Source organism: Bolinopsis microptera, chromosome 7 (assembly GCF_026151205.1).
Source record: "Bolinopsis microptera isolate Bmic1 chromosome 7, MBARI_Bmic_1.0, whole genome shotgun sequence".
NCBI lineage: Eukaryota > Metazoa > Ctenophora > Tentaculata > Lobata > Bolinopsidae > Bolinopsis > Bolinopsis microptera.
Genome location: NC_087078.1, coordinates 7,425,019 through 7,452,790, shown reverse-complemented (window position 1 = coordinate 7,452,790; position 27,772 = coordinate 7,425,019). Strand labels below are relative to the sequence as shown.

Sequence of the window (27,772 nt, the reverse complement as noted above, 5' to 3'; positions counted from 1 at the left end):
GAGGGTCATTACTGTTTTCCCTATTATCCTTCTTAAGACTTCACCTATGCCTACTGGCCTGACTCCAGACTTTTTATCCAGGGGGACAAGTCGACATGCTGTCAATGAGGTCAACAGCGTTGGATCCAAATTCCGGACACATAGTTTCCTTGCTATCCCTGCTATGGCATTACATAGATCCTCACACTTCTTACCAAACTGTTTAGAACACAGTAGTCTCTTCCATGCATCCGCATCCATCCCTGAAGGCCTTGCAGCACCCTGTACTCTCTTTGCTGCTTGTCTTATCGATTCCCCGTCAATACTGTCGAATATAACCGGCTCTACCCTCCTCACTGGTCCACTCAGACAGCTTCCCTTTGATGCAGGTGATGCCTTGGGATGCTTCTCTTTCAGCACTTTAATACTTTCAACACTACTATATAACAAATAATTTGAGGTATGACACGCGGAAAGAGTACACGATCCAGAAATGTCAAGAGAAGTCCAGAAAAGATCGGTGGGACAACAGATAATGGTGAAATTGACGACGAAGAAGATCGCAGCTGTGAATGTAGAAAATATATTGAGGAGGAGTTTTCTTTGGCATGTGCAACTTGCGAAATGTACTGGCACTACTGCTGTGTTGGGCTTACAGGATTAACGCAGGAAGAAGGTGACCGCTTGACTAACTGGCGCTGCCAAAATTGCTTTATCTCCCCCCACATCAAGGGCACGAGGAGCCAGTCCACAAATCCAGACAGTGAAGAAACCAAGACCCTGAGAAATGTTATTAGAGAAGAACTTGAGGCCCTAACTCCGTGTATCAGAGGAATTGTTGAAGATTCTGTGAGTCATACCAGTTCTTCTAATGATTCATCTGAAAAACCAAAAGAAATCACAAAAATAGTGAACCAGGCTTTCAAATCCTGGGCAGATGTGACTGCAAATAGTCAAAAGAAAGTTATTGAAGAAATGAGCATACAGCAAGCTTCACAAAGTGTTGTCAGTAAAGTTCAGACAAAGATGCACACTGATGCATATGAGCGGAATTTAAGGAAGCTCAATCTGTGTGTTTTGAATGTACCAGAGAGCAAGAAAGCTAACTCCAAGCTACGTCAGGAAGAGGACTCGTATTTCTGCAAGGAGACATTAAAGATTGAAAAAAGTGACTTTATCAGTTGCCATCGTGCAGGTAAAGTGGATTCAGACAAGCCAGACTCCTGTCGGCCATTGATCATCCAGACAGCTGACCAGGAGTCAGTTAACTATTATTCCAACCATGGCAAGGGCTGGAAAGAGTCATCATACTGGATAAATCTGGATCTCTGCAGAGCAGACCGAGAGATCCGTTTTTTAGCCAGAGAAGAGAGGAAGAAGAGGCGGGAAGAAGCAGAGAAGAAAAAGACAGAGAAGAAGGCAGAGAAGAAGTAAATAGCAGTAACAAAGAATGTAGTCAGCCCATGAATATTTTTTATACTAATGCTAATGGACTATTTAATAAAATTGATGAACTAAAATGTATTCTATCAGTTTATAAATCTATTCATGTAATCTGCATTACAGAAACTCATTTTAATAGTGATATTTTAGATGCTGAAATTTTTATTGAAGGTTTTAGTATGTTTAGAAAAGACAGAGATTTTAAAATCGATAACTCCACTAGCAACATAAGTGGAGGTGGAGGTTCTATTATTTATATTAAAAACAGTTGTAATGCGTCATTAGTGAGCTCATTTTTAAAAGCACCAGACTCTTTAGCTATTAATGTCAATACCTCTGGTGGATTGATTAGTATTTGCTGTATTTATAGGTCTACTTCTTTGAATTTAGAACAGAACAATATGTTATTATCTTGCATCAAGAACATATCTAGTGAAAAGAATGTTTTTGAAACCATTATCATAGGAGATTTTAACCTACCTAATGTATCATGGGAAACTGGTAGTGTAAATAGTGGTATTTCTAGTAAGAATCAGGTTTTAATGATTCAACAAAAGTATATTGATTTATTTAATGACAGTGGTTTGACGTGGTACTTTACTAACGAAACAACCAGAAGACGGCTTGTGAAAGATACTCTCCAGGAGAGTCTTCTTGATCAGGTTTTGTATACAAATGATGCTCTTGTCAACGGTTGTAAGATCGTTTCTCCGCTTGGCAAAAGTGATCATGTTGGGATACTTGTCGAACTGGTTGTTTTGCCCAATACTAACAAAAGTCCCAAACAAAAGATTTTAAAGCCTATTTGGGGTAAGATTTCCTCAGAAGAGTTATTTAACTTTAGTATGAATAATATTGACTGGGATTATAGTTGTAAAAATAATGTTCAAGATATGTGGGTTGAACTACATAGTAAATTGGAGTCTGTTGCTGCAGCTGTCCCAGCTGCTTCGGTTTATCTCGACAACAGACCTGTCAAGTTGCCATGGAGTACAACTGCACTTAAAAGAATGAGGAAGAACAAGGACAGAGCATGGGCTGAATTTGATATTAATCCTTCTTATATTAACTTGAGCTGTGCAAATAGCAAGCAGCATAATTTTGAGGTGGCAGAGATTAAAGCTAAAGTAAATTATGAAAAGAAGATTACATCTAATTTAAAACAGAATTGTAAATCTTTTTACTCGTATTTGCGTAATAAACGTCAAGTGAAATCAAGTGTTGTTTCTTTAGATAGAGGAGATGGTACACGCACAAATAGTTCATCTGAGTCAGCTGAGGTACTTGCTAGTGCCTTTAGTTCTGTGTTTGTGCGTGAACCACCTGGCCCTCTTCCCCAAAATGAGAGTTATAACAAAGAGGTGATTGATGATATGGAAATTAGCAGTTCTGATATCAAGAAGCAGCTTTTAAAGCTTAATGTTTTTAAGAGTTCTGGTCCGGATGGCGTTCATCCAAAGTTGTTGAAATCCTTAGCATACGATGAAATGTTTGTTGAAGCTGTTACTAAATTATTTGTTAAATGTTCAGAAACAGGAGTCCTGCCTGACATTTGGAAGACAGCATCTGTTGTAGCATTATTCAAAAAGGGTGTTAAATCTGATCCCTTAAATTATAGACCTGTCTCATTAACTTGTATTTTGTGCAAAGTGTATGAAAAGTTGGTGAGGGCACATTTATTAACATTTTTAGAAGAACGAATTTCAAAGCATCAGCATGGATTTGTGAAGGGTAAATCTTGTCTATCTAATCTCTTAGAGACATTTGATAATATTCTTGATATTTTAGACGAAGGTGCTCCTGTTGATCTTTTGTATTTTGATTTTAGTAAGGCTTTCGATACAGTCCCCCACTTTAGACTTCTATCTAAATTGGAGGGGTTTGGGGTCAAGGGAAAAGTTTTAGATGTTATAAAAGACTTTCTGACAGACAGAACCATGAGGGTTTGTGTAGAAGGACAATGGTCTGAGGTGAAACACGTATTATCTGGTGTTCCCCAGGGGTCAGTATTAGGTCCTTTGTTATTTATTCTTTATATAAACGATTTACCTGACAATGTTAAAAATAAGATTAAATTATTTGCAGATGATCTCAAGTTAGTTTGTAATGCAGCTAACCATAAAAGTGTATCTGATGATATTTTAGAACTCGAAATTTGGGAGAGTATTTGGCACTTTAGTAGAGGCTCTTACGGGCAAAAAGACGTGTTTTCTGCTACGAGTTTAGAGACCTAACCGCTAATTGGACACAATAGTATGATGTCTAAGGATCGATAATATGTTAAGAAGTATAAATTTGGCCTTATTAGTCACGTGCTATACCAATGCGCGTTTTAAACTTTGACAGTCTATTACTCTAAGGCAAATAGAGTAATTATATTCATATTTTGTCAGCAATAAGATCACATTATTTTCTATTTAGTGTGAAAATATGAGCTAGAACGGACATAATCTCGCTGAGTTATAGCTGTTTGAAATTTATGATGAACGCGCGGGTGCCAATTGATAACAACTAAATGCTTTTGCGCGTAGTGCGCGTCGAAAATTTGGCAAAAACGCTTGCGGAGTGAAAATATTCAAACTTCGATAAAGTATATGAAGTGGGTACTTCTCGGAAAGGAAAAATTTAGGCAAACACGATGTAACTATTTTTGGGTTGATTTAATACAACTGCAAAAAATTATTCAAACTTCAAGCAAAAAAGTCAAAATTTTTACCACTTTTTTGGATTTTTACCTCAGAACAAATAGAGGGATTTGTTTTATTTTTATACAATCTTGTGCGGCTGTCTTTTAGCTATCTTTATGCAAGTTTTGCCGACATGCCAACAAAATTAACTTGCTCAAAATATCAAAAAACATGGTTTTTTGGCCTATTTTTGGCCCAAAAATCGGTTTTTTGCGATTTTACCCCAGAACAATCAGTCCAATCATCTTGAAACCACTTTCAATCGATTCTACGGTCAAAAATACGTCTAGTAAGGTGTATCTGGGGTCCCTAACGTATCGAGCAGACAATGCCCGTAAGAGCCTCTACTACTTAAACTTCAATCCTGCCAAGTGTAAAGTAGTCCATATTAATCTGAATAATAATCCTAACTCGAATTATATTGTAAATGGAGTAGAACTAGAAGTATCTGCACAGGAAAAAGATTTGGGGGTTATTACCCATAGCTCCTTGCTTTGGAATGAACAGATAAAAGCATGTATTTCTAAAGCAAATCGTATGATCTGCTGGATTGTAAGGAACTTAGTTATTAGAGAAAAGGTTGTAATGATAGCTATTTATAAAGCTTTGATAAGACCTCATCTTGAGTATTGTGTCCAATTGTGGAATCCAGTTGCGGCTCATGGAAGTTGGGGGACTGTTTTGGAGCTGGAGAGCGTCCAGAGGCGGTTTACCCGTCTTATTGATGAGGTGGGTACTCTTCCATACAGCCGTAGACTGGATATCCTCAATTTGACAACGCTGGCAGAGCGGCGAGTACGTGGGGACCTTATTGAAGCTTTTAAAGTAACTAGTGGTTTGACTGAATATGGATCGGGTTTGTTCAGAATGAGCAGATCTGGTCTTAATCTAGTTTCAACCAATAGGTGTAGTAAGAGTGTAACTAAAGTTAAGAATCTCCAGTCTTCTTTTCTTCCGGAGCGAGTCATTCCTTACTGGAACAAACTCCCTTCAGATGTCAAGAACTGCTCGACAGTTTTAAGCTTTAAAGTTAGGTTGGAAGGATTTAAGAAAGAAATGATTTCTAAAAACAGTGTAAATGATTTTTATTTTTGGAATGTTTCGAACGAAGTTTTAGGGAAAATTGAAGGACCCAGTTATTTAAGCAATAAGGAGACACATAATGAATATCTTTGGTTTCATCCTTTTGTGGCAAAGAAACGTTTTATAAATCTTTATTCCACTGGGAAGTTTTAATTAATTATTTATATATAATGCATTAGATTTTATTAATTAATAAAATTGAATTTAATAAATTATTAATGTTGATGGAAGAATATATCTATTTGAATTATTTTTCTATTTAGTGCAATGATATTTTTTTAGACACTTGTGATGATGTAATGTCATAATCTTTACTTACTTACTTACTTACATCTGGAGTAGGTTCAAGAATCCCGGTGGCATTTTCACCAATCCACCGCATTGCTGCACTGACTTTTCCTTTCATCATGAGTCGAGTGAAGACTCTCTCAACATGGCCATGTTTATGCTTCCCCTTTCCCAATCTCCTCTGAATCTCCTGTCCTTCTCGCAGCAGCTCTTCTAGCTTTCCTGCCTGCCACAAAACAAGTCTTCTCTTCAACACCTCAGTGTGTTCCTTTGCTTTGGACCTCTTTGAGGGTTTCTGCAACAGCAGTGATGGCATTATCATCAAAAGGGTGATGGTCACTGATTCCATAGCACTGCCTGATGTGAAATTGTTGGCCACTTTAGTCATTTCTTCGATGAATGACCCTATATAAAAACAACCCTTCAAAAAATCAATATATTCCCTATCTCAAATATTGGGAGAAACATTTGAAAATCACCCTTGGCCTTGTAGCTCCAATTTCAAATCCAACCTATTTATATCAACAAAGTTCTTTTTTATCTCCCACCTCTGTCTCCCAGAGATATCCAACTTGCAGTTATCACAAAGCAATTAATTATTGAAAAGTCTAATTTTTGGGATAAAAATGTCAAATTGCTGTTTGAGAACGGAAAAGAGCAGCGAAATTAGTTTAAACTAACATTGCAATATGGTATGATGGGCTAGTTAAAGAACGAAAAGCCAAAAAACCTCCAGATGATGATAAACTAATACATACATACACAGTTTAAAACTTGTGTTGATTGACGATGTCAACTCTTCCAGATCGTTACTCTGTTTGTAGCGCGATGCGTTACTGTGCCGCACCGCGCACTCAATGAGGCTTCTCACAGCGACATCGGCGAAATGCGCTACTGTTCCGCGCCGAGCTGCCATGAATTGACATCGTCAATTAATACTCTGTGAATTCACAATTCAACGATGCGAAGTAAGAATGGAAGTTTGTGGCGCATCGAAGCGGCAAAGTCCTCCAATTCTTGAAAAGGGGACTCAAAATGAACTAATAATGGAGTCATAAACTTTTATAAAACTTAAAATATGGCTCCAGCCATATGAAGCAGATTTAAAGAAAATATCAAAATAGCTGAGATAATAGAAACAAAATTGTGTTTACTGATTACCTTGTCCGTTGTTAATGGACTGACCCAGCGTGTGCTACTTTATTTTTCGTTTCCGTTCCGATCTACAGGAGCGCCTATCCCTATGCATGGTCGGTGCTTTTTGAGCTTCAAGCATAGTTGCATTTATGTTGACCATTGTTAATGGTTTGACGGATGTTACTCGTCTAAATTTCTTCGAAGTAGCGCGCGCCGCTTTCTTCTCGAAATGGCCCAATGGCAAGTGCTAAGAAGTAGCGCGCGCCGGGCCTGATCATTAACACATAACAATGGTCAATTAATGGTTTGCCCCAGCGCACGATACTTTGTAGCACTTGCCGTCGGGCCATTTCGAGAAGAAAGCAGCGCGCGCTACTTCGAAGAAATTTAGACGATTCACATCCGTGTCCGTCAACATTTATGCATAAATGATAAAGAAAAGAAAAAATGGCACAGATTAATTTCCACCAAAAACACATTCCCCAATGCCCAAATGAAAATTGTGCGGCGTATATTTGATATTCCGTTATACTGCATTTTTTAATCTTTATCATGTATTGTCATTCGTTGTATCACCCAACTGTGCACGAGTGCGCGGCTCCCACTGTATCGTAAAAACTCTACAGTGAAAAAACAATTTAGTGAAATACGACATTGTGGGTCACGACGTGATACAAATCATTCATGTTCATGAATCGAGATCTTTTGCAATATATTCAGAATTAATATATTATATATGCAGTTATACACCTTATTTGGAATACTATTGAAATAGAATAATAAATTTTGTAATTCGACGTAAAACTGGATTGCATATCATGTTGCGACCCCCACGGTCGTTTCATTTTATCTTCCTGACGATAAAGGGGAGCCGCGCACTCGTGTGCGGCGGGTCATATAACGTATGACAAAAACTGGATACAATAAAATCAAAAACTATTAACGCGCAGCTGATTTACTTTACAATTTGATTTACTATGTTATTTAATTGATAGTGTCAATCTTTTACAGTTAATTGCTGCAGCCACACCGAGTTGTGCATCGCACCGATCTAAAGAAATATGACTTGATGCGCGGCGCGGCCCAGTTGTGAATGGAGCTACATAAATTTAGAACATGTGCCAGAACACGTTGTATAGATGAACAAATCCTAGGAAGGGAATTCTTTGAAAAAGAGCATACAAAGCCGTTGTTTAACAAGAACGGCCTTCTTACCGTCCACAACCTCTACAAATACACATGTCTATTAGAACTGTTCAAAATTGTCAGATTAGAATCTCCAATCTCACTCCTATCTTTACTCCACAGATCACCATCACAAAGACGTTCAGACCAGTTCATCACCCCGAACCCATCGTCCTCTTTCATTTATCAATCAACAAAAATGTGGAACGACTGTCGAAAAATTGACAGTTTGATAAGCTTTACTAAGTCAACGAACTTAGTTAAAGTAACACTAAAAAGTGAGCTACTCAAGATACAGTCCAGGTACGAAGAATTAGAATGGACAGAATTAAACTTCGATAAGAAAAAAAAAAAAAAGGGGGGACCCCCAACCCATGTAGCTGAGACACCTCACAGCAAGTTGACCAAAGTGGCTCTTGCTTGTGAAAGGTGTATCAACTACCCGCCGAGGCGGTGGGTTGGGAGTCCCCCCTGGGATCATTTCGTCCGTAAAATTTTACACAATATAGAAGCTACAATAAATTATCTATAAAATTTATATAAACAAACTTAAGAGACCTCAAAGCTCGTCTTCTGAGGAATGAGATTGAAGGATACGTCATTTAGTCCAAGGTGCTGGGCTTTTTGTCTTCCTCTGATTCCCCTGAGTGCTATGAGTGTGCTTCGTAGCAGATCAAACCTGAATCGTGTTCTGATGTGGTTTTTGACCTGGCTCTTAGCTTCTTTATTGTGGTCAGCTATCCTTTCAGAAATACGATCTACAAACACAGTGCAGAGTGGGCCCATACCTCCGGATGTTGTAAAGACTAGTGGGACAAAGGACCCTTTCTCTGACTGAAGTACCCTTTCCTCATAGAGATCTTTCTTCTCTTTCTCATGTGCACTGTAGATTTTATCTAGTGGCTTAAATGTATGAGAGTCGCAATTAGGATGAGTGACCCTGATGTCGAAGAATGTTCTTTCAAATGGGGCATACAGTCCAGTGGCGTAACGAAAGGCCCTGCTGACCCCGCTGTGCAGGGGGGCGCCGTCTTAGGGGGGCGCCAAATCGTCGTTTGAATGTGGGACAATTTTTCGAAAACTTAACTAAAGTACTAGCAAAACTGCGCGTTTTGCTCTAGATACACACTTTTTTAGAGATTTTACCGGCGTATTTTTTAAAATTACCTAATTTGTTCAATTTTAGGGAGGGGCACCAAAAGGGGAGGGGGCGCCAACAGGGGGGCGCTTTTTTCGGCAGGGGGGCGCCAACAGGCAACGTTACGCCACTGATACAGTCCAACAGCTGCTACATCCAGACGGGCTTCATCCTGGGTGTTGGTCTTCCTGGAGAATGAAGTTGGTTGGACAGGTAGGAGTGCAGGTTCTATCCTTACATCCTTACACTTTGCTTCTTGAAGGAAGAAAGCTGCAGTGTCTCTAATGGCATTGTGGCGCATGCAAACGTATCCACCTAATTTACAATCAAGGGAGTGGTAGACACTGTTTGCATGTCCGCAAGCACATTTAGAGGGCACTCCTTGGATCTTCCATCCATAGCGTAGGCGTATGCTGTCTTGGAACTCTTGCTTGTTTAGAACATAGTTGAGGTCCTTTAGAGGTAATGCTGAAAGCCATGTTGATGCTCCCTTCTCTCTTGCTTGGTTTAAGTGGTTCTTAAGAAGATAATCTGACCCATTATAAAGCATCTTGAACCTTTGTGATAGAAACTCATCTTTCTGTTTTCTCAGTTCTTCTTTCTTTTCTTTCATCTTGCCCATATCCAGCTTGGTAATATCCTGGTCTTGTTGGTTGATCAAACTCACAAGATCTTTAGTGAGTTCTACTGAGAATGCATATTCACGAGATGCTATCCTGACAGGATTGATGATACCTAGGCCTCCACATCGAACAGGGAGTTCAAGGATATCTCTTTCATGCTGGTTGACAGGGCGACCGAGGAGGGCTGGAATGAGCACATGCATGATCTTGCTCTCTAGTGGGACAAAGTGCTCTCCAATGTCTGGTATAGTACGCATGTAGTATCTCCATCTGTGGCATATTCCTTTAATAAAGGCCGAATAAGCCAGTTGTGGTTCTTCCGTCGCTATATCTGCTAGTTGATCAATATCAACTATCCATTTTTCAACTTTTTCTTTGATGTACTCTTCCCTGAATTCTTTTGAGCCTACAACAGCACCAAGATGGCGTTCTCCGGATGTCGTGATCTTAACTCCCAGGTGTTTAAATAGGGTCTCTGCTTCAATTAGCTCTTCGGGATTTTTTGACAATCAGAATTGTCTTTTTAGCGTTGGGGTGGTACCCATAGCTTGGGCCTATTTCACAGAGTCTATTCCACCAACTTCGATAAGAATGAGCTTGTATTTTAAAACAGAGTCCTTTGACTTTATTATTTTGAAATTGAAGAATCGTTTGGCCATAACTCATTTCGTTCGCATTATAGATTCACATTCACTTTCATTTTCACTATCACGCACAGTACAGGGTCATACCTCAATACAAAATTATTATAGGGCACAAAAACAAATTTGTTTACAATTATCAAAATTTGTTGAGCCCAGCAGCTTACTTCAAGAAAACAACAAATTTCAAGAAAACAACAAATTTTTATTTAAATCAATTATAGCAACAATTTGAAAAACTTTAAAGCTCTTCTATTACCATGGAATATACTACGGGTATGGTGACTTGGGCTATTGAGTTGTTAAGTAGATTAAGATTAGTAAACCTGCACTTGCATTGTATATTTTATAAAAACTAGAAATTAGGCTTCACGGTAAAATGGAGAAGCAGGCTGATCTTGGAGAGAGCAGACCGTAAAGTTTACGCACCCACCAGGGCTACCTACCTACCCCAGTTGTTCTTTTTGGTTTATCAGCTTGTATTGTTATATTTATGGACCCCAAGTCACCACACTAAGAAGGAGTATGTAAAAAAAAAAAATAATAATAATAATAAATTAAGTTAATATCATCATATCTGTTTAAAACAGTAAAAGTCAAGTTGAGGATTGACTTTCCTAGTTAATTTAAAGGTTCAAACGTTTGGGAATATAATAATGTTGGTATTTGTATCTGCTGCAGCAATAATATCGAAATATCATTTGTCTAGAAAATTTTCGCCACTTCAATAGATATTGGGTCGGCAATTTGGTGAGTGAGTGATGAGATGGTTTGGTCTGTGATTGGGTGAGGGGCGATGTGAAAGTTGTGGTAAGTCCAGGTGTTATTATTGTTGATGGATTGAGATCCCAGGATGATACTTTTACAGCGTAATTTAACCAAAGATACAGAAGTAGTGAGGACTTCCTTTCCTCTCTTCCCCCGTCGTCTGGAGTGTGTGATTTTTGTTGATATCCGAGCTCTTATTTTTATCTTTTGGTTAACTTTCTGTGATTGGACTCGGTATTTTCGTCCCGGCCGAGTGGGACGATGCTTGCTCGCCAGTTAAGCTATACTGTAGATAACACTAATTTCTACAAACCAAAATATTAAATATAAAATGTGTCCAGTATGGCGCAAATGCATAATTTGATAATTTCTTGATGCCATCGTCGGGGTGAGAGTTATCTGAACCAACTGCATGCCCCTACGATTGCGTCACCACTGGTGAGCAAGCATTTGTTTGTTGTTTAGTTGTGTTGAAAGGGAACATTACTTGATTAATTCATCCATTCGGATTTTAATAACGATGAGCTATGATATACCGTTCATCTTAGATTATTGGATCAATCTTATTATATGATTAGATTTTATAAACGAACTTGGCACACAAAAGATTATAATGCGGAGGTTGGCTGGCTCTTCTATAATAAATACGACACTTCAATTTACAGAATGCTTGCTAGAGATAAGACAAAATATTATCAGACTATACATGCAGCATGAGTAACTGGTGGATAAGCCTTCGGTAAAAACGGATCCGGAAAAGTCAATGCGGCACTCGGGTCCTTGGTATTGTCGTCGGTATATTGTCCATTATCTACGTTCTGCTTTCGTAGTTTAAACAATAGTGAGTTCTAAATATACAGCTTTAAACCGATTAAGTATGAATGAATGAAATACCTGACAATCCGCACTCTTATAATCCAAAAGCATGAGTAACTCGTAGTGATGTATGATTTCTAGAAACTTTAAATTAAATTTGGCGCTCACAGGTCCTCATGAATATGTGATCGCCGCATAAGGTTCTGTAAATGCGCAGGGCACCTTCAAGCTTAAATTATTCACCTTACTGAGGCAGTCAACCAATGCGCGGCTTTATTTTTATGATATGATATGTTTTGATTGTTATTAATAAATACCAAAATTTAAATTTTTTTCCTAAAATTTGTTTTCCTACAACAATATTATTTATTTAATGTTATAAATAGGATTTAAGTTCGGTTCAAAATTTTTATTCCTTTTTTAGTTAAATATGTCAATAACTTACCAAGGAGCATGTCAAACATATTAAACGCTACTTTTTTACTTAGCTAGCTAGTTTATTTCCAGCTTCTCTAGAGGAGAAAAAGTGAAATGAATATTTACGGATGGAAAATTATGCAAGGTATGCAGTATTGTGATTCGGAATTGATATTTACAAATATATCGTTTCGAATTGGTTTCAACTGTGGCAGTGAACTTTCTTATCGTCACTCGTGTGATAATATGTATGATCAAATATTGTACTTACTATGGCTAGAGAATACTTTCTTAGATATTTTGGACAGTTTTTAATATTGGTAATGTTAATGAATTGTAATTGATTGATATGTAATATTTAGGCCTGTGGCCAGTTTTCAACTTACTATGTGAAAAAATGTGTAGATATTGCATTGGAATTTCTTAATTGAATGGCCTTGTTGCTTGTGTATATCAATAATGCTTGTTTATTGTTACACTGTTCCCGAATCTCCCATCAAAATGATTTTAAATAAATATTAACATTGTTAATAAAAAGTAAAGTACATCGTATCAGACAATCAAATGGGGTTAGTAAGAGATGGAACTATATGTGCAGAACTACCCCTGGAGTTGCAGATAGGCTCAGTCCGCTGGGACAAGTAACACGTGATGAGTTTATCCCAGCTTTCATTAACAGGCTGTTTAGCTGCACTGATGAACTAAGAATCATAATAGCTCTACCACCAAGATATGCAGGATTGGGTATCCCAGTTATGATGGAAATGGCAGATAGGTTGTATCAATTCTCCTGTAATGCAACAAGACAGTTAAAGGAAGCTATTCTCAATCAGGAAGAAAATTACTCAATGAAACAATAAATTCAATGAAACAATAAATTTAATTTTAGCACATTTTTACAGAATAAAAAGATGTAAAACAATTCATAAAATATAATGCCCATTTGGTGTTTAATTTTTTTCCTGACTGCTCGTTTGGTTTAAGAAGGAGAGGTAACTAACGGGGCAAGGAATGCGCGTGCCTGGAAGCTTTTGCACACACCGAAACGCTACTTCAGTTAAGTTTTTAGAGACAAGGCTCAGATTAGGACTAGAAGAAAAATTGTCAGCAGACATTAGGGCTTCTGTTTATAATTGTTACTATAGGTTGCAGTCTTGTTGTGACAAAAAGTCTACACTAAAACATGATTTAGTTTATATTTAGGATATAAAATGCAGCTTCGAGGTGGATATTGGAGAGCTGGTGAAAGATTATGGCCTTTGTATCAATGGTTATAATAAGCTATAAATATCTTAAACTATACAGTGCTAATTAAAAATTTCTTTAAACTTCATTCTCAAATTAGATTTTTAAAATTCAAAGATTTACTGTACTCAGAGGACAGGACACAAAGCAAAGAAGTGAAAGCCGAAATAACCACAGAACGAAATCTCTATCATCGACAAAAACAATCAGAGATACGTCAGGAGTACCAGTTGCATGAAAATGGGAAAAAACGGTGTTACAACGCAAGGGTTCCCAAAGTGGATAAAGGAAGCTTCACACCGTTAGTTTTCTCAGCATCTGGTGGATTGGGTGGTGAAGTGGAAAGACTGTTGAAAAAGCTGGCCAGTAATATAGAATATCACACAGTTCAAAGATATTCAGATGCGGTAGGATACATATTCAAGAAAACAACAATTTCAAGAAAACAAACATATAAGGAAGCACATTTGTTTCGAAATCCTTAGAACAATAGTGATTTCTCTCCAGGAAGATAAAGGTGCAAGAAAAAACTTTGTTGCAATTGGGAAGAGTTAAATTTAGAGACACAAGGCCAATTGTGATTTAAAAGTGGTTCAGTCAATATTTTAGAAGAGGAATATATACTAAATTTTTGATTTTGTATAGGGTCATTGTGATATAAATTTCACATAATAAACTTATAGATAACGAGTCAAACAAAATGCTTGGTAACCCCATTAAATTTTAAATCTGTTTGGCATATGCATTTTTTCAGATCATGTCTCACACATAATAGGGATGCCGGAAAATATTGTCGTTAATTATATAACTTACTAACAAGCTGATAAAAATTTTCAAAGGATTGAAAAATGTACTTATGAGAGAATGCTGGATACCAGTTTGCTGTTTGTACTATGAAGGATACGCCAATATCCACTAGATGTCTTAAGCTTCACCAATTTCTTTCTGGCCAGCCTCTCTTTGCAAATGTGAGTAAATTGCAATGTTACTATTGAATATGATTATATACACACAAAATGGTTAATTGATTAATACCTTGATGAGTTATACTTTGTTCACTTTTACACATTTGCTCACATCACTCACAGTCAGCCGCTCTGACATGGTTAACCACCTTCCTTGTGTTGTTGGTTAATCATATGAGCAGGATATAAATACCTCATTTCATTTCATGCTGTAATCTATACTGATAAAATTGTCTCAACACTTTTTGCACTTTGTTATAATAGGATATATCTATAATTCCAGGTAAAGAAATATTGACAGGTTTTGAGTTTTAACAGTTTTTCAGTGTACGAACCTAAATTGAGAATATCTTCCAGCAATTATGCTTATCAATAAATATTTAATCTGCTCTTTTCAGGATTTTTTGTCACCACGAGAGGCATTGCTAGATGTCCTTCTTGCTGTCCATGTAGAATGCAAAAATTCTGAAAAGTTGAAAAGGGAAAAAGCGTATGCATCGTTTATACAAAAGTATGATTCTCTGGTTACTGAATTGAACGGTCTGAAGCTAACTAAAGAGGATTTTGAACCTAAAAATGTTATTGGAAGAGGTCACTTTGGAGAGGTTATTATAACTATTTTTAATTTGTGTGAGAAGTACCTTTAGCTATGTAGTGTCTCCAAAAGGTTAGCACGAGAAAATTTACTGAGAACATATAAGTTGTTTGTCACATCTCACATGCCATTTCATTGCATCTTGAATATTTGTAATTCTAGGTCCGACTGGTGAGAGAAAAGTACACTGGCTGTGTTTACGCCATGAAAACTCTCAACAAACAAGCTACTCTTGACCAAGACTCTTCTGCGTTCTTTGAGAATGAGCGAAACATTATGGCTAACGGATCTAGTCCCTGGTTAACTGCCCTGGAATACGCATTTCAAGACCACGAGAACTTGTACCTCGTTATGGAGTTTCACCCTGGTGGGGATCTGTTATCATTCTTGACCAGACAAGAGAGTCAAACTGTGAGTTTTCAGCAATTATTGTAGATTAGTCAAACTTTATTTGCGATTTTGCTTTGAAGTTATGACTTGTCATTTTACTTTGAAATTATGACATTTCCGACTGTTGACTATCATGACTGATTCCTACGCTGGGCACGTTGAAACACACGGTTACCTTGCAACTCTCTTCAATTAAACAATACGTACCTAGACAAGCTCTTACCGGAGGTTGTACTGTTGCCTACACCTTTCAGGAACAAGCAATGCAAGTCAACTAATTAACATTCCAATTGTACAAGAATTAATCCATATTAACTAATTTGCCTGCAAAATTGTCCCAAATGTCCAACAATGCCATTCAGTTAATTTTTTGCACTCAAGTGCAGTGCAGTGGCAATACTTTCGGCAGAAGTCATTATCACAAATATTTTGAAATCGAAGACTAAGTGTATATTTTGAACATAATGATGATTGACAGGAACTTATTTTCGGTTATTTCGATGAATTTCATTAGATCGGGATTGTCACATACTCATCATTCTCATCTCATTAAGATATAATTACATTTAAAGCTTTTATGTAGATACGCTATTTACTTTTCAGATGGATGAGGAAATGTTGAAGTTTTACGGTGCAGAGATGGTGCTCGCGATCAACGCGCTCCACGAACTAGGATTTGTCCACAGAGATATCAAGCCTGATAACATCTTGTTAGACAGGTACTTATCTTTAAACCAGATAGTTTTATAACGCTTTACGCTGCAACCATGTCAGGTAGCCAAAAATCGTCTGACTACAATATAATAATATATGACAATTTAAATGTAAAGCTCAGGGTAGAATATATTTCAAAGGATCATCAGTATATAAGGTACCATTGCCATTGGCGTACAGATAAAAATGTGACATGGTTTCAAAATTGTGTTCCCAATTCAAGGAACACGTGACCAAATATCTTGTTAAAATGTATTTTTGATTACAAGACCGCTCACCGTTGATTATTCAGTCACATCGGAATGTAACGACCTCAAACTAATATTTACTGCGTGAAGTAACAGATTAATTCAATGTTACAGAGCATATAATGACAGTTTGGTCGGGGTATTTTCAAGTAATCTCTGATCTCTCTGACAGGTTTTTGAGTGCCCTCCCTTGATGTGTGAGCCACTATACAGTTTGTAGTATTAAGCGTTAAAATAGCAACACGATCTGACTCAGCTCTTGAACCAAGATGGGGATAATCTATCTGAAACAGAGTGTGAATAAAGTATTATAGCCGTTATCAGTACAAACATGATTTTAAAATAACTATTCGTTAAATACGAGGTATAATTCTAAGCCCCCAAAACAAGAATAGAATTGTGTTCGGTGTGGTGACTTGCCACAATTTAGGCTCTGACAAAAGCCCCAGGTTACAGTATGTCAATCTTTAAAACTTCCAACCTTGAATAATTTTCAGGAAAGGGCACGTTAAGTTAGCCGACTTTGGCTCCGCGGCCCGCATCATAGACGGTAAAGTACAGACGGGCATGCCAGTAGGGACTCCTGATTACATTGCTCCTGAAGTTTTACAGGTAAGGTTCAGAGTGACTTGTCTGTTTGAACACGCTGGATTTTGTGTTCTACAAATTAGTGTAAAAATGTGAAATCAGAGGTTACGAGTAAGGGTGTTAATTTGGAAATGGAGTAGTGTTCTTAATCACAGGCTTTAATACCGCGACCTGTGTTCTGTTTGTCTTGTGGTGGGTGTGGGTGTGGATGTGGGTGTGTGTGTGCATAACTAATACGTCATAATCTTCATTTATAATATTATGTACATTGTACAGTGTACTCTACTAAATATGTAATGTACGCATAAATACGCGTATATCCTCATTCTTAAATAATGAACTGTAAATATCAAAGTATGGAGGGAGTTGCCACACTCACATATCCTTCATTATTAAAATAATTAATTAATTAATTATACAGGCTAGGGCCATTATAAGTTAATGTGCAAACCTTTGGATGTATTTCTCAGTCACTCAGTGCTCGATTGAGACTTAACTTGCGATTATCGCTCGTTCGAGGAATCTATCAAATAATCCGTCAAATAAAATGATGAAGATATTCAATTTTTCGCACGAAGGTTCATTTTCGCATTTTTTAGATATTTCAAATGATTGGATCAAGCCAAATTGTGATGCATCGTGTCTTGCCATTAAAATGACACTTATTCCAAAGAGATAGTAACTGTAAAAAGCCCAAACGTTTGTATACTGACCCTGTATACATAATAATAAGCTTTAATTTTGATTTCCAGAGCATGGAGGGTAAACGTTGTCAGCCGTACGGTACAGAGTGCGATTGGTGGTCTCTTGGTGTCGTTATTTACGAGATGTTGTACGGAGAGACACCCTTCGCTGACGGTGTGTAACTCTTTAATTGATTATATAATTAGTCAATTAATGCTTATTAAACACATTAGGATTATATGTCTAGAAAGATGACGGCAGGGACAATAAGATTTTGGTCCTAGTTATGTTAAAAGCAATATAAAGTAATTTGTAGATCATCATTATGATATTAACCTTACATATTTTGAATCTTTTTTGAAACTTAAAGTACATCAAATTAAGACTCTATTTAGATTATTTAAATCGCTTAATATAATATAACCAACCAAATCCCGCGGCAGACACGATGGTACAGATTTACAGTAACATCATGAACTTCGAACAAAGACTGGAATTTCCTGAGGATGATGACTGGAAATTATCAGACGAGGGAGTCAGTCTTATCAGGAGTCTTATCTGCAAACAACGCGTCAGGTAATTGTTATAATTAGTAATTAATTAATTAGTTAGTGTATCAATAATACGTTAAGCAATTTTTATAATCAACAATTAATTTATTAGTTAGTGTATCAATAATAAGTTTTCAAGTGGTTGGTTTATTGACAAAATTCCTCTTAATTAAGGAGCAGCTCTTAAGGTATTTGCCATTATGTTGATTGACGTTAGGTATCAATAAGAATTAATTACAACATGGTCACTTGGTCTGTAATTTGTGTAAAATGTAGTGTTATTTTATAAAACCTCAAGCTCAGTGGCTGTATTCGACTCTAAACTTTTTGAGGGAAAAGTTCCAAGCCTGAACCAGATTTTAATTGTCCTATTATATTTATATAGTCATATTATGTTTTGTTTTGCTAGGTTGAAAAAATGCCTTATTAAAATGCCTTATTAAATGCCTATAAAAAATACAACAAGTGAGATAAAACATACCAGTAATCCCACAAATATTTAACATTGATTTGTCCAGGTTAGATTTCACTGGACTAAAAGACCACGTGTTCTTCTCCAAAACATCCTGGGACTCCATCCTAACGGCTCTCCCGCCTTTTGTACCGGAGCTGAGGAGCATTGACGACGTGTCTCACTTTGACTACGAGGATCTCGCTCCTAGGTAACTTGTGTGATTGTGTGTGATTATATAGGGTTATATACAGGTTACAGGTTATCAGGTTATCAGGTTATCAGGTTATCAGGTTATTAGGTTATCAGGTTATCAGGTTATCAGGTTATCAGGTTATCAGGTCATCAGGTTATCAGGTTAACAAGTTATCAGGTTATCAGTTTATCAGGTTATCAGGTTATCAGGTTATCAGGTTAACAGGTTATCAGGTTATCAGGTTATCAGTTATATAGGTTACAGGTTATCAGGTTAAATACAGGTTACTAGGTTACCAGGTTATACTAAATATACATATATACAGGTAACCAGTTACCAGGTTACCAATTACCAGGTTACCAGTGTTTTCTTCTTGACAATGAAAGTCATGTGATCGATTTGATGAGGCTAATAGTGGTAGCACTAAAAGATATTGAGTGTCATATATATATTATAAGATATCTATTTCTGATTGTTTTTCAACACAAACGCTAATATTCACTTGTACATCCTCCTCGTTTAGAAACGATCAGGAATTGTTCTTGATTCAATTAATTACTGTGGAATCAGTACGTGGTTACTATTTATCTTCTTTCGAATCTACGATTACTTAATAGGTGGCATCAACATAAATACGTGATTTTTAATGATATGAGACAGCAGTTATACGTAATGAAAATTCAATAGCATGACTCTTTAGCCAATCTGTGTCACAATAATTAATTTATCATAGCATAGCAGTTAGCACAAAGAAATCATAAAAATGTAACTTTTAGAGTTGTCCAAAATCAGAATGTTACTAGTACCAAGCAAACTTACTTCTTTCAACGATCCAATTTATTAAATTTTTGCCGATTTAATTACTGTAAGCTTATTATATTATCTAATACGATATAATATAGGATACTATGATATATTATTATGTTCCCTATCGTGCGTCGCCTCCAGGACTGTATCCATCATGTAAAGGCGTAACCTGGTAAACGAGGTATAAGCGCTGCTTTTAAACCGTCACGTCTTTATAATCATTAAAAATAAATTAAATTTAAACTAAACATTATAACTTAAAATTCAGGATTTACATAAACGTCACGTCTGAATTCTAGATTTGGTAATAATATGTTACATAATAAGATTATAAAAACAGTAAGATAAACGTGTCCAGTAGTATGACAGTAATAACATGCAGTATTACTATGACAGGTGCCAGTAAAAAAGTAGAGCTCTGTTTTAACTGACACTCAACTTGTATGAGTTCTCACCTGCGTTGTATTGTAGACGCATTGCTCCTTACACTATTGATTCTATTGGTGGGGGAGGGGGGAGCTGGAGGAGGCGGGATTAATAAAATACCTGGCACACCCTTCTTATACAGCGACGAGCTGACTTTGGGCGCTATCCCTTAAGTTATTGGTGAACAGAAATATTTGTATCTCTCTAGTGTCTGCAAGCTGTAAAACGTGTTCTAATTAAAACCCTGTATTTTGCTTAAGCTAAGTTATTATAGCAAGTCGATGTCTAGAATCTGGGTTAGGCTGGGTGAAGAATTTAACATAACATCAAAGGGAACTCTCGGTTCTCACTTACCTATACAAAGTAAAGAATAAGTATCTTACTGTACTGCAAGGATTTTTAAAATTCCTGGCAAAATATGTTAAAAAATTCAGTGCACAAGGAAAAAGTATGGTTTATTTTGTTTTTTGTACTGTGATAGAATGTGAGCTGGAATTTGGAAACGGTGTAAAAACGCTTTTTGAATTGAGAGTAGAACTGTTTCAGCACGTCTTGGTGTTTTTGTAGCTAACACCAAGAAGTCACGTGATATTATTATCATTTCAGATAGCTCATTAAAACACTCCTCAATGAAAACACTCAATATAAAGCGATGTCTATCTTGTACACAAAAGTGTAAGATCATTTAATTATATAATTACGTAATCATATCACATTCTGCGTGTGTTTCAGTCAGAACAGAGCTTTACGAAACGGAGGCAAATTCGGGAGTCGTTCGACCAACTTTACCGGACATGATCTTCCTTTCTGTGGGTTTAGCTTCAGTAAAAACCTTGTCGACGCCGCTCAGGTAAAACTAATGATAATGGTGTTGGTTTTAAGTGATCATACCTCAACCCAGGCCACGTACAGTCAGTTTTGTTGCATTTTGGAATGTAATTAATGATATTACAGTATGTGGAATGCAACGATTATTATTAAGTGCTTCGCTTTAATTAGGGTTACTTTTTAATTTATTGTCCTAGGTAGCAGCAAGTTCCACAATGGGTGGTAACAACCAAGAATTAGAATCCCAGATCACGCAGAAAAACAGGGAACTTAAAGAAAACAAAGAAAAGGTATGTCACAAAATCTTAATATTTCAATGTTATGAATATCATTAACAAAGTAGACATGAGTTCGGCACCATTTTAAATTTCTAGGAAATAAGCAAGTCTGTTCATGTTATTTTATAGACATATTTGTCTCCACAATTATCCTTTAAAAGTATACAGCGTATCTTGCCGCAAATACAGAAATATTTATTACCCAATGAAAGTGAGCCACTGTGACCACTGCCTGACACAGTTACTTCTCGACTGAACTTACATTAATATGGTCGGCACTCGGTAGCCGACAATCTGGGAACACCTCTTTAAGTTTGTGAAATGTTAAGTAGTTTGTCATATATCATTTTATTGGACCTTTACATTCTCTACCTATAATGCTCAGTATATAGTAGCTACCTAGTGTTGGGAAAGGTGTTTAGTTGTTCACTTTCACTTTCACTTTCACTTTCACTTTCAGATTCACCAGTTACAAATAGAGAATACAGATAAGAAGCAGGCAGTTCAGGAATTAACGACTGTTCTCGGTGAAAAGAAAGCTTCATTTGATGAAGTCTGTGTAAGTACAGTGCTCGTTATAAAAAGTCAAGCTACTGCAGGTTAATAGGTTATATAGGTACTAATAATGAATAAAACCTTGCAAATCAAGAATCTGCCGCTTTCTTTTTGATACATATTTTGTGATTATCAAAATAGTTTCATTTTCTTAACGTTTATTTGTACAGAGAGAGAATGAAGAGATGAGACAAGATAACGTTTTGCTGCAAGCTAAGATGAACAACAAACAACGTCAGTTTAAGCAACTGGAGGCTGACCATAAGAAACTATCTGCTGAAGTAGAGCGAAATATGAAGTCGAGCATGCAGGTAGTTTCACTTTCGATTTCTCTTTCACTTTAACGTTAAGTTGCTAACTCCACGAATACGATAGCGAAAATCTGTTGAAGTTTCACTTTCACTTTCGGTTTAAAATTATCTTTATAAATGACTGTATGGTCTCAACAGCAGGCACTCAATGACACTGAGAGTGAAGAACTCCTTAAGTGTAAGAGGAAGATTACTGAGATGGAACAGCAGGGAGATGTGCTCCAGCGCCAGAAATCTAGGTAAGATTCCTTTTGTATTACATCAGCTAATTCTTGATTAGGAAACTCAGTGAATGTTAGACCGAAGAGTAAAAGAGTTGCCAATTTTCTCCAATTTTCAACATAATTATAAAAGTTATGTGGTATACAGCAGCATCAAATAAACTGTAAACTGGTTTCAAGCGGGTCTCTGGTCACCCTTAGCTTGTTGTTAACCTTGTTATAAATCAAGAGGCTTGCATACAATGAACATATTGACATGGGTGCAGAGTTGAATCTGTACGGAACCTAGTAGTTTCAGTTCCTTGTTTAACTTGCCGTACAGCAAGGACATCCACTACTTTAGCCCGGCGAGGCACATAGCCCACTCTACAACCGCATGTCAAATGTTTCATATATACTAGCCAAGTTCACAAGATATATCCTTGTGTTTGAGAAGCGCTCTTTAGAACTGCTTCCTTTCCCTTCAGTATCCCACAGTCTCTCGAGTTTTTATGACACGTGACAAGCGGGTTCCTGGTCACCCTTAGCTTGTTGTTAACCTTGTTATGACAAGTGACAAGCGGGTCTCTGGTCACCCTAAGCTTGTTGTTAACCTTGTTATGACACGTGACAAGCGGGTCTCTGGCCACCCTTAGCTTGTTGTTAACCTTGTTATGACACGTGACAAGCGGGTCTCTGGTCACCGTTAGCTTGTTGTTAACCTTGTTATGACACGTGACAAGCGGGTTCCTGGTTACCCTTAGCTTGTTGTTAACCTTGTTATGACACGTGACAAGCGGGTCTCTGGTCACCGTTAGCTTGTTGTTAACCTTGTTATGACACGTGACAAGCGGGTTCCTGGTTACCCTTAGCTTGTTGTTAACCTTGTTATGACAAGTGACAAGCGGGTTCCTGGTCACCCTTAGCTTGTTGTTAACCTTGTTATGACACGTGACAAGCGGGTTCCTGGTTACCCTTAGCTTGTTGTTAACCTTGTTATGACAAGTGACAAGCGGGTTCCTGGTCACCCTTAGCTTGTTGTTAACCTTGTTATGACACGTGACAAGCGGGTTCCTGGTTACCCTTAGCTTGTTGTTAACCTTGTTATGACACGTGACAAGCGGGTCTCTGGTCACCCTAAGCTTGTTGTTAACCTTGTTATGACACGTGACAAGCGGGTTCCTGGTCACCCTTAGCTTGTTGTTAACCTTGTTATGACACGTGACAAGCGGGTCTCTGGTCACCCTTAGCTTGTTGTTAACCTTGTTATGGCACGTGACAAGCGGGTCTCTGGTCACCGTTAGCTTGTTGTTAACCTTGTTATGACACGTGACAAGCGGGTCTCTGGTCACCGTTAGCTTGTTGTTAACCTTGTTATGACACGTGACAAGCGGGTCTCTGGTTTCCCTTAGCTTGTTGTTAACCTTGTTATGACAAGTGACAGCGATTGACCAATCACACCGCGGCTCATCGATCAGTTCTTTGTAGACTGTAAGTATTGTGTTGAGAATATCACTTAGTTTTGATCCTCGCACGAGACTGGGGAACTAAATAAGACTGACATCCCAGACGTTCCAAACAGGCTACAAACCCCACGTTTCAGACGTTCCAAACAAGTAATATAGTATAGCCCAAGTTGTGAACACAGGAATTTGTCCAGCATGTCAATTGTCAGCCTACTTGCTACTTCAAAGTATCTACTTTAACATAATACTATAATATCGCGGCCATGTCTTAGTGAGTGTTAGTGAGTGTTCGGGAAATCTGACTGATCACAATTAGTAACTTTGTGCCAGTTTATAGAACTTTGTAGTTGACAGTCGTCTGTCTGGCTAGTTGACGAGATTATCTGTTGTTATTGAGCTACTACTTTACTCCGAGATAGTCGATAGAGAGGTGGGATAGTACAACAAATTTATAATATATTATGTAACTGCTTTATCATATTATTATTAGTAATATTAGTGAGAGCTGTCTCGTGGTGAATCGCGTCTGGAATTTGTTAAAATATTTAAATTTCAGTGTTTTTTATAATGTGCGTGTTACATAAAATGCTGTACAATGTTTTACAATGTTATACAATGTACATTTCCCAGAAATGTGTTCAAGCAATATTCCGAAAGATAACACGTTTATTAGGGTAACATGCTGTGTCACTAAAATGTGGATTCTGTTACAGTTTTGCAAACGACGTATTTTTGTGGGCTGTAAATTAGTACAAGACCGCTGTTCGTTTATCTTCATTACAATATTATGTGTTATTAGTATTCATTACGGAATATTTTGGGAGTCGGGTTAGAAAATAAAGAACAGGTTTCATAAATTGAAATGAAGCCATTATCATTAAATTGTGAAATTTAATGATACGTAACTGAATAAACAGGAAACTATTTTTCAATCAGTTGTTACCGATTCATTATGTAGTGATAGTTTTTCCTTTGTTCTTAATGAAATCCAGCGTCTTTATTGTAACTTCACGATATCATTTGATATTCACAAAAACGGCCGTTTGTTATAAATCCTGTGAATATGTTTAATATCTATAATGTGGCTTAAATTACATCACATATAATGTTACAATGTAACACATTGTCATAATAATGTCCGGTGTAATGCGGTGTATGTTGCAGGTTGCTAACACCACTTTCCCTCCTCGAAATAGAATCTTTGTCCACCGTCCATGTCAAATAATTTGACTTGAGAATTGTTAATTAGTTTAATTAATAACAGGAAGTTGTCATATGCTGAGACTCAGTCAGCTGGCTTAGCTCGTCAATCATATGATTATTCAATAATTATGATATCATGCAGTGTGTTTTGGATTGAAAAAGTAAGAAAATTAATGAATGTTTAGCAACAATTAATGAAAATTGGTTAACAGTTGACATAAATTTATCACCAATTTCCTGAGAATTTGGCGCACTTAAAATAAAAGCTGGTTAAAACTTAGACTTACGCTCAAAACCTTTTCATACAAGTCTAGTTTAGTCTAGTCTCGTTTAGTCTAAGTCTAGTTTAAACTTTAAGTTATGCGACATTTTGTTGCACTCCGTCTACTACTAGTATGAAATAACATTGCTAGTGATCGTAGATATTGGGGTGAACTTTTCAATTTTATACTTGAGTACAAGTCAATCCTTACAAAGGATCACGTTTTGGTTCTAAATTATTTTAGGATTGTTGATATTTGTAAGATTGAAAATAATAATAATAAAATAATATTTATGTTCAGGTTAGAAGAGGAGCTACTGCAACTAACAGATAAGAGTAAAGTTCAGAAGAAGAACATAGTCGATTCTCAGACTAAATATGCTGTGGACACTGAGAAACTGAGAAAGAAACTGTCAGATCTTCAGTCTGAACTCCTTGCTAAAACAGATGAGGTAACGCATTACGCATAGTTTAATACTTCCAACACTAAAATATAACAAATAATTTGAGGAAGCGATGTAACTGAGTCGATATATTTTAATGTTGCCATGGGATGGCAAGTCCTCATTCATCGTAGTCCGATAGTTTCACTGCATCCTATAATGAAATAGTGCAGTTCTGTTTGCTTCTCGTTTTACTGTTGATCTTGATGACGTCACTGATTCAACATTTAAAAGGCTTAGAGAATCCCTAATATGCACATTACATTCGACTGTTCGGCTGAATAAATCCTGAATTTATCCAGTCGATAATTTGTGAGATGTATTCTGGAACTAATACTGTCTGAATTGGCAGTATTTCTGTCAGAGAGCATTAGAATTGTGACCTGATTGCACCGGATAGATGCCACATAATTGAGTCCAGTAACATTCTATCAATCACACATTTAGCTGATACTACGTAATCTGTATCACCAGATAATATCTGGTATCTGGTATCTGTGTTAGAGATAGTTCACGCTGTAATAACTGTAGAATAACACTGCAGCAAGTCATTAATAACTCGTTAATATGTGAGATAATCGGCTTTTACACGCGATCTTATATTACGCAGCTGAGTTTTTAACATAGCAAGATCTGTATACTATCCTGCAATAAAGGGGGGCTCAGGTGTCATTTGCTGCAAAATGCCCAAAATAAAGGCCCCCCTCTCCGATATACAAGTGGTGCTCTACGCTATTGCTGAGAATTAGTGCCCCCCTCCCTTAAGATATGGATTGTGATGTATGCCTGGAATTAGTGACCGAGCCCCCCTCACACCAGATATGCAAGTGGTGCTCGCTTCTAGGAATTAGTGTCCACGTTAAGTCTGCATGCTTCCCATACACCTATGATACATTACATTCCAGCTACATTCTTTACTGGTGTTATGAAAGATCATCTATGAGGTGCAATTTAAACATACTGTGAATGTTAAGTATTCCTGCAATGTTTTCGTAATCACTGCAATGTTGTGTTTAACGTTGGGTGGGCCCGCTCATCGAGACTGAGAGCTCCTCAACCCACTGTTAAATATACATCAGAGAGAAGTATGCGAAAGTCGTGTTTAAGTGTTTACCTGGCCTGGTATTTCAAGTTCTGCAGTTCTAAGTATACCACATACTTTACTTCTACGGTTTGTTGTGACAGGACCGCATCATCGGAGACTAGTGCTGCTCACACTACGTCCAACGCTCCAATCACAAGCTCTGAATCAAAATAACCGACCAATCACAAAACGTTTTTAGATTTTACTATAGAATCACAATTTTGTAGCTTTACTGTAACAACTATAATTAATCACTCTGTATTTCAGCACAACAAGTCTGAGGAAAGGTTGCGCGCGAGTCAGAACAGTGAGCAGGATCTGCAAGTTATGCTGGATAAAGCGCGCACGGACTGCGGGGACCTGCAGCGCGAGCTGAACACCGCAAAGAGCAGCAGTAACAGTGCGCAGGAGCGGGAACTGATGGAGCTTAAGAACAGAAACGAATACCTGCAGAAATCTCTTGATGATAAGGTATTTATTTGTCACGTGTGATATCATGACGAGTGATAATTAATAATTGAAAGTCTCCCGCTTAACAATTTTCGTATCGATTGCATATTAAGAATCCCCATAAAATTTCGCTTGAGTCAAGTCCATTTCCAAAAACATTTGAACATTGCATAGTCTGATTTTGGCGTAGTAGTCGGATTCATAATTGGTGAGGACATCCTTGTGTTTTGATACCTATTATCATTTATCAGCTATGGGTGTCAACCCGTGTCAAGTAATTTGAAGGAACACTGAAATGTAGATATTATTTTGTCTCCTTCGGTTTTAGCTTCCTGGACCTCCACAGTAAACAAATAAGATAATCTTTGTAACTTGCAGATGCACACTTTACTTCCGTCACAATCCGGAAAAACAATCAGCACAACTATTTCAAATAGTTTCCGTTTACCATTTTTGGTTTGTTTTCTCAAAACCAGCACATTCCTTTCTACCCTACAATCCGGACACAATCAGGCTGGACACAAGATAAAGTTGTAATAACACAGTCTATATGGGGTGGGTGGTGGGTTGGGTCGGTTATATTGTTTAGGTGGAGGGGCTGCCAATATCTACTCATTTCAACACATC

The 27,772-nt window shown here is 37.3% G+C and overlaps 1 protein-coding gene across 2 annotated transcripts in view; it reads left to right on the top strand.

The window, feature by feature from the left end:
- Positions 1 to 413: 413 nt before the first annotated feature.
- LOC134818283 (citron Rho-interacting kinase-like) overlaps positions 414 to 27,772 on the top strand; it is a 52,315-nt gene continuing 24,956 nt past the window's right edge. Inside the window, exons 1-16 of one of the 2 annotated variants that reach the window (XM_063827772.1) lie at positions 414 to 439; positions 14,290 to 14,418; positions 14,814 to 15,020; positions 15,173 to 15,421; positions 16,004 to 16,119; positions 16,860 to 16,974; positions 17,703 to 17,808; positions 18,078 to 18,210; positions 18,704 to 18,847; positions 20,798 to 20,915; positions 21,091 to 21,183; positions 21,632 to 21,730; positions 21,897 to 22,037; positions 22,179 to 22,276; positions 25,470 to 25,620; positions 26,963 to 27,166. In XM_063827772.1, coding sequence (XP_063683842.1) covers positions 14,344 to 14,418; positions 14,814 to 15,020; positions 15,173 to 15,421; positions 16,004 to 16,119; positions 16,860 to 16,974; positions 17,703 to 17,808; positions 18,078 to 18,210; positions 18,704 to 18,847; positions 20,798 to 20,915; positions 21,091 to 21,183; positions 21,632 to 21,730; positions 21,897 to 22,037; positions 22,179 to 22,276; positions 25,470 to 25,620; positions 26,963 to 27,166 — 2,049 coding nt within the window. In that variant the 5' untranslated portion in view covers positions 414 to 439; positions 14,290 to 14,343. Of the gene's footprint in view, positions 440 to 14,289; positions 14,419 to 14,813; positions 15,021 to 15,172; positions 15,422 to 16,003; positions 16,120 to 16,859; positions 16,975 to 17,702; positions 17,809 to 18,077; positions 18,211 to 18,703; positions 18,848 to 20,797; positions 20,916 to 21,090; positions 21,184 to 21,631; positions 21,731 to 21,896; positions 22,038 to 22,175; positions 22,277 to 25,469; positions 25,621 to 26,962; positions 27,167 to 27,772 lie in introns of both variants that reach the window. The other variant, XM_063827771.1, reaches the window with a different exon arrangement.